The 7,896-nt window shown below is 27.1% G+C and overlaps 2 protein-coding genes across 3 annotated transcripts; one reads left to right on the forward strand and one right to left on the reverse strand.

The window, feature by feature from the left end:
- Nucleotides 1-116: 116 nt before the first annotated feature.
- On the forward strand, nucleotides 117-3,191 carry LOC100652158 (exocyst complex component 5). The gene is made up of 6 exons (XM_012308537.3): nucleotides 117-385; nucleotides 476-919; nucleotides 1,003-1,580; nucleotides 1,649-2,137; nucleotides 2,208-2,715; nucleotides 2,794-3,191. Exons 1-6 carry the CDS (start codon nucleotides 353-355, stop codon nucleotides 2,890-2,892), a joined length of 2,151 nt encoding a protein of 716 aa, XP_012163927.1. The 5' UTR covers nucleotides 117-352; the 3' UTR covers nucleotides 2,893-3,191.
- A 1,015-nt stretch (nucleotides 3,192-4,206) lies between these two features.
- LOC100644398 (protein arginine N-methyltransferase 1) lies at nucleotides 4,207-7,843 on the reverse strand. Of its 2 annotated transcripts, XM_003395460.4 has the most exons (3): nucleotides 7,695-7,843; nucleotides 6,862-7,002; nucleotides 4,207-5,988 (listed from the first exon to the last, which is right to left on the reverse strand). In XM_003395460.4, exons 2-3 carry the CDS (start codon nucleotides 6,925-6,927, stop codon nucleotides 4,906-4,908), a joined length of 1,149 nt encoding a protein of 382 aa, XP_003395508.1. In that variant the 5' UTR covers nucleotides 6,928-7,002; nucleotides 7,695-7,843; the 3' UTR covers nucleotides 4,207-4,905. The 2 variants fall into 2 exon arrangements, with proteins under 2 accessions (XP_003395508.1, XP_012163925.1); XM_012308535.3 differs by lacking the exons at nucleotides 6,862-7,002; nucleotides 7,695-7,843 and adding an exon at nucleotides 6,361-6,500.
- Nucleotides 7,844-7,896: the final 53 nt, after the last annotated feature.

Raw genomic sequence — 7,896 nt, forward strand, 5'->3', positions numbered from 1 at the left:
TACTTTGTAATTTTTTTATTGTATTAATTTGTAATATTGTATGGACTATGTATATGATATGAAATAGTATTCGATGTATTTAAAGATATTTAATTTGATACATATGGGTACGTTCTTTAGTATAGTTAATGTAAGATAGAGTTAGACAAGAACGATACATATTCAGGCTATTCAACGATTACGAAATGAAATGTTTTTTGTAGTACTTATAGATTTTAATAAATGATTAACAACAATCTTTTATTAAAATTTATATATTTTATATTATTTTTTATCAACAAAATCAATATTTGTATTTAATAATAAAATTATAACCTTACTTTCATACAAGTGTCATCTAAACTTCGTCAAAATGATGCAACAATATATGAAAGAGTTAGAACAGGTAAATTATATATTAAAATAATAAATTTGAATTGTCCTTGTTTTATAAAACATTAATAATAATAATATCCTTTTAATAAAATTTTTTCAGGATCCATTTGATCCTGAAGAGTTCGTTGAAAGACTTGCTTGGAGAACAGTTAATGATACTACAAAAGATGATGGAAAAACATTTTTTGATCCTACAATAGTACATGAAACTTTCTTGCAAGCAATTAAAGATTTACAAATTTTACAGGAACGTCAACAAAAAAAATGTGACAAACTTGAAACAGCATTGAAAGATGAAGAAGCAAGGCATATACTAGAAATACTTGAGTTACAAGAAAGAAATAAACATTCTATTGATCTGTTTCATCAATTAGATGAAAGAATAAATCTTGTAGCTACTAAGGTTTTACATTTAGGAGATCAGTTGGAAAGTGTTAATACTCCAAGAGCTAGAGCTGTTGAGGCTCAAAAATTAATGAGGCATTTTTCAGATTTTTTAAGCCCTGGACCTTTGACAGATCCAATTTTTACAGATAAGTCTTCGGTATATGTGCACCTGTTTTATCTATCTAATGTGTGATTGTATTGTACATGGAACAAGAATTAAAACTCTTTATTCTATAATAGCTAGATGAAGCAGCAGATGTAATACAAAAACTCCATCTTATATCGCAAGAATTACCATCAGAAAAATTTGAACATGCCAAGAAAAAAATTGCAGTTAAGTATGATGAGATTGAAAGAAATCTTATAGAAGAATTTGTTAGAGCACATAATAGAGAAGATGCCATTCGTATGAGAGAACTAGCATCAGTTCTAGCTCATTTTAAAGGATATTCTCAATGTATTGATGCATTTATAGAGCAAAGCCAAATGGGCTCATTTGGTGGAAAGGATGTTTTTCAAGATGTAATACCTATGTGTACAAAATATCATAAATTAATGCAACAAGTATTTACAAATCCTGAACAGGTGATGGCAAAATTTGTATTAAATATTTATCATTTAAGACTTCAGAAATATGCAGTTGCTAAATTAGCAGATAAAACTGACCCTGATAAGTACCTTAGAAATTTATATGATTTATATACAAGAACTGTGAAATTGTCTACAGAATTGAAAATGTTTAATATGGGTACTGATGATACATATCTTGCCAAGCTCACTAGAAATATATTTCAAAAATATCTGGATGCTTATATTATGTAAGTTCACATAAAGAGTAGTTAATACATCTGTAATAGTCAAATGTTAATCAGTGCAATATTTCTAGCATGGAAACAAAAGTATTGAGGGAAAAATCAGCAGCACTTCTTATTGAATATTATGAATCTAAAAATCATCAAAAGAAACAATTACAAAGTGGTGGATTTCAAGAGTTAAGAAGAGACTTACAAGCAGTTTTAGGTGCAAGGACTAATATAAATATAGCACAAATAGAAAATTATGGGGGAGAGACCTTTTTATCAGAGGAACTTGCAATTGCTTTGTTACAAAGAAGTAAATTGGCATTTCAAAGATGTCAGTTATTATCAAAACCTGACGATATACCAATAAATACACTTCAGATTTTGGAGATACTATTACAGTATTTAATAAGTGAACATGTTGATTATGCATTGGAATTGGGTTTACAAAGTGTACCAATTCCTGAAAGTAGAACTCAACCTGAGATTCATTTTTTCAATGTTGTGCGTCAATGTAATGCAATTGTACGCTTATTAGAGGAACAATTTAATGATAGTGTGATACCTCTTGTAGTGTAAGATTTACTTCATTTATTTTACATATAATTTTATTTTGGAAATATATATAAAATATAATCTTTTTAGGTCTACATCTAAGCACGGAGATTGCATGTTAAAGAAAAAAGCTGTGTTAGATCAAATAGATATGAAACTAGAGACAGGATTAGATAGAAGTATAAATGCTATTATTGGTTGGGTAAAAGTGTACCTACAAAGCGAACAACGAAAGACTGATTTTAAACTTGAAACTGATGTGGATACCTTAAGCACTCCAGCTTGTTTAACAGTTGTACAATATGTTACTGGAATGATTCGACATATTCGAAGTACTTTAGATGGGAAAAATTTAAATACTGTTCTAACTGAACTTGGAGTACGATTTCATAAAGTTATTTATGATCATTTACAACAATTTCAATTTAATTCTGCTGGTGCTATGTGTGCAATATGCGATATGAACGAATATCGTAAATGTGTCAAGGAACTTGAAATTGATCTTGTTACTAATTTATTTGATACCTTACATGCTTTATGCAATTTATTACTAGTTAAACCGGAAAATTTGAAACAAGTTTGTACAGGAGATCAATTGGTATGTATGGTACTTTTAATTATAAATTTTCCCAGATTAATTACAAGATTAAAACAGTTATTTCTTTTATTATTACAGGCAACATTAGACCGTAATGTTCTAGTGAATTTTATACAATTAAGAACTGATTATAAAACACAGAAATTAGCAAATTATTTAAAGGGTTTAGCCACATAATAAATTCATATCATCTGTAAATAGTCAACATTTTTGAAGTTTGTTATATACAGTATTTAGGATGAATAATACAACCAAAATAATATTATTGTATAAACTAAATTTTAATAAGTGAAGATATTGCTTTCATTGTAATAATAATGCTATACTATCTGCCCTGTTGTACAAAATTTTGTCATTATATAGTTAAACTATATAAAAGCAATGACTTCCTCATCTTTTAAGCTTTGATTATATATTAGAAGATAAATAATTTCTTTCCTTTCCTAGTTTTATAATAAATGCTAAATATGTATATATTTGTAGCAAATATTTATTTTATTAGTTTGTAAGATTGTCATAAACAATTGCTGTTTCTGTTATGAGAATTTTTCTTATTTTAGAGGAAAATGGTATGTATAGACAAACTTTGTCAAACTTTTCTATTTATATATTATTTTCATTTGGTTATTTTTAATACAAATTGATGTCAGACAATTATTTGTTCAAAATTTTGTGATATATTTTTCAACGTATTACATACCACTTTAATTAAAGCACATTTTCATATATTGTACTAAATTTTGTAGTTGATCTCTATAATGTTATTGGAGAATACCATTTTTAAATGTATTTATGTGTACATAATTTTGTTTTAGTTTTCAATTTTAATGAATATTTTTATTAAATCAAATATTTTATAATTAATAAGTATTAAGATTTGGGGAAAAAGAACTATCAAAATATAACATTTTAATGATCTAATTTCTGTAAAGAGAATTTAGAAAGTAGAACTTATAGTATTGAAATTATACATTAAAGCAAATAAAAAAAAATTTTTGTCTTGTTTATTTACATGCATATTTTAAATATATCGCATTGTTTTTGAAGTTGTGTCATGAATTAAGATCTTATCTTCATAAAATGGATTATTAATTTTGCAAGTGTAGAATACATGTTTATTTCCAAATTTATTAATTGGTGGTAATTGCTAATTTAGAAAAATGTTGGAAGTACATACAAAATATAAAATTTCCATATATTATATATAGGATTAGTGATATAATATAAAGTAATATTTAATTGTAAAATTTTCATGCGTAATTAATTTAACTGGATATTGAACTTAACCATCACTAGAGATTTGTAATGTTCCATCAAAACATCACAAAAATCTTAAATGTTGTATAAATTGTTATACTAACAATATTAGTAGCACAAGTGTTATATATAAAAATTAAAATAATATTAGTAGTTTTTTTTTTAATGAATGCAACATGGATATTACTAATATTAAGCATAATTGTAGATAGGTGTTGATAAAATGAATAGTACTAACAATAAGCTTCCATTTACTATCAAATTAACAAAATATAATATTATAAATCTTCCACTTGTCATACATAATATAAGCGAGCATTTCCAAATTATTTTATTATTTGGAATATAGTTACATGTATATTCTACAGGTCATGAATTTGGAAAGAAGTTATGTTTTAAGAATACGGTACAAATATGTGGTAAATAAAATGTATGTTGTTTTAAACAAATTCATTAACTTATACAATATTAAATCAATAATGATTTAATAGCCAAAATTGAGTTATACATAAAACAGACAGAAAATTTACAATATGGAATATAAAATGGTCACAGAGAAAAATTAAATTATGAATTATAGTATTCATATTTCTAATACACACTTACATGAAGTAATGTACACTTGTAAATGTACACTATTTGTGATCAAGTAATATACCAACCCTATTGTTTTTAGTTGTAAGTCATCATATTGCAAACTCTTACTAGATTAACAAGGAATCTAGACATTTTGTTAAATATAAAGTAGGAAGCCTCTAACTTTCTTACAATTAAAAATTAAAAACATTTAAATAATTCACACCATTCATTGTACCGTACTATTAAATTTCATTAAATCATCTAATATAATTCAATGATAACTAAAGTCTTGGTGTCTATTTGATTATAGTGTTATGAACCATGAAAATAAAAAGATGAATAATCTGATAGGTATCAGCGCATACGATAAGTATTAGTTTCATGTACTTGGCACAATTCTCCTTTGAAGTCCAATTCAATGCTGAAATCCAAATCTCTGTAGTTCCTTGCATTGGGCTTCATTGAAAATACACCATATATTTCTTCTCCTTTTTTAACTGTCATATATTCATCAAAGTAGAATACAGTTTGTTTCCAATGAGTATACTGTACTTCCGGTGCTGTACTAAAGCCAATACGTTTGTGGCACTTGGTGAATTCGATGTTGAAGAACGTAACTAATGCTTGAACATAATCGTTTCTGCGAACTTGTAAAGTAAATGGCGATGAAAATTCCAGATCAGCCTTAGTTACTGTGTATAAGTCAACTTCTTTAATGAGGCATGCATTTGTAACAACTTGTTTTGGGTCCACAACATCCACTAGAGGTTCACTAATTGCTACTTTTCTTATACTACTCATGTCAAATCCATATACATCATCCCACCAGTTTATTTTCTCATCCTTATATTGTCTATCTTCAATGCCACAAATAAATAGAGTTGCTTTGTCAGGAAATAACATTCCATCTTCACGAAGCCATTTATCTCTAGCAAAAAGCACTGTGTCTAACATTGATTCGTAGAATAAACAATAACCCATCCATTCAGAAATAATTATGTCAACTTTTTCAATGCCATCAGGTAATGAAACTTCTTCAACTTTTCCTTTCAGTATTGTTATAACATTTGACAGCTGATTTGCCTCTACAATTTTTTCTGCATATTCAACGATATTTGAACACTCAATACCAATAACTCTGGCTGCTCCAGCTTTAGCAGCAAACATTGAAAGTATACCAGTTCCACAACCAATATCAAGAACGGTTTTTCCTTTGAAAAGGTGTTTATTATGATACATAGAATTACGGTAAGTCACTGTACGCACTTCATCCTTTAGCATTTCTTCATGAATTCCATAATGTGCATATGAGTCAAAATAATAATCTCGAGATGTCATATCATCCACAGAAATAGATTCCCTACAAGATGATGGTGTAGCATCTTTGTTTGATGCAGTGCTATTTTCTGTAACTTCCATAGATTCCATTTTTGATATCTGTAATAATACAAAAAGCCAAAATTAATAATAATAATAAAAAATGATGCATATATGCATTAATATAAAAATAAATAAATATCTCATAATTGAGATTAATACATTAATATTACCAAAATTAGATGAAAATACATTATTAAAACAATTTACTTTTATAATATTAAATCGTTATTTAGAAATAAAAAAATATTATTTTTTGTTAAAGTATGGCTTTTGATAAAAGATATTAAAACTAATTGATTTATATATATAAGAAAAGAACCTACAATTATCTACTAACACGTGATATGAGCTCATTATCTCAAATTAATATATATAAATTTCTTTTTCACTTAAATATAGTAAAAAAAATTATAATTAAACATTAATTACAATGTCGTTCATCAGTAACAGGGAACGCAAGATTTCGAAACGATGAAATCGTCGAATATTCTTGTTTCGGCCGACACCGAGGAAACGTACACACGTGCCCGCCAAAATGAATGGCGTCTGTTTAAGATCGAATGATCAGACGAGATTCTTTACACGCACACATATTTCTATACCATCGTGTGATTAGTACATATATGCCATACGCAATTGAATATAGTCAAATTTCCTTCGAATAATATGCATAAATAACCTCGAAATGATCAAAAATTATTTTTAAAGATATTTTTAGAGAAAGTAAGAAATGAAGATTGGACTAGTCAATTTGTCTTTAAGATACTTAGCAGTAGTGAAAAACTATTATGACAAACGACATTCAAACATATTCTTCTTTTAAAAATTTATTAAATATCGTATGTTGTTCGTATGAATGTTAATACATCAATAAAATAGTTATGGTGTTTTTGTCTCCAATTTTATGTAAATATTCAGCTTAAAACTTACTGAATTCTCTGCTGTGCACATGCCACTCTGGTTGATTTCTACCGGCACTTCATTACTCGACGCCATTTTGTTCCGCGTCACAGCAGACGACTATAGGCAGGAACGTAGTACGAAGGCACATGGCAAATTCTAAATATGGTTCTGTCAACAAATATTCATATAATGATTAGTAAATATAATTACCAATTTCCTCGTTCTTTATAATTTACAATTACGTTTAATTAAAACTTACGTATCAATTTAATTAATATTCTAGTTAGATTTGGTTGTCATTACTTACAAATATAATTGAAAGTATGGCTATAACAATATTAATATTATTATATACGGTATTAAATTTACCTTATTTACATACAAATTTTCTTAGAAACTTTTGCCTGCTATTATAATTAATATTACTATTAATGATACTACAGAATTTTTTACATGACAATAACAAATATATAAAGTAATCAATTTTATATTTAATATGGTTATACATATTATTGTTAAAGATTAAAATTAATACGTTTTATTAATACGAGCAATATATTATATTATATTCTAATTTAAAAATAATTTAAACATTTGAAAGATGTGCGTTATAACAAGATTTGGTTACAAATCTGGAGTTGTAATATTCTTTGTGCAAGATCATAGAAACTATTTAAACTATCGTTTCTTATATGTTTCTCATGTACTAGAATCGTTCCAATCTCTTTAGAACGCAGAAATTATATAATCCTTCGCACAATGCATCATACGATTATTTTACAAAAAATATAGATCTTAATGCAATGTTTTCTCCTATAAACAAATATATCTGTATTTTTTACAATCCACAGGATACGCACACATGAAATTTATTGAGGAAACTACACCAAATGTTTGTCGTTTGTACGAAACGTATTGAGATCACTTCTCGCTGAAATGTTCCAACAGAAACGACCATCCAAAATTGTGATGCTGTGGACAACATTGATACATCCCTGTCGTATGCGCAGTGCGGACTTTCTACTATTTCAATTTTTGTTGGAAAGAGATATTCATTTATTT

Source organism: Bombus terrestris, chromosome 5 (genome assembly GCF_910591885.1).
Source record: "Bombus terrestris chromosome 5, iyBomTerr1.2, whole genome shotgun sequence".
NCBI classification, from domain to species: domain Eukaryota; kingdom Metazoa; phylum Arthropoda; class Insecta; order Hymenoptera; family Apidae; genus Bombus; species Bombus terrestris.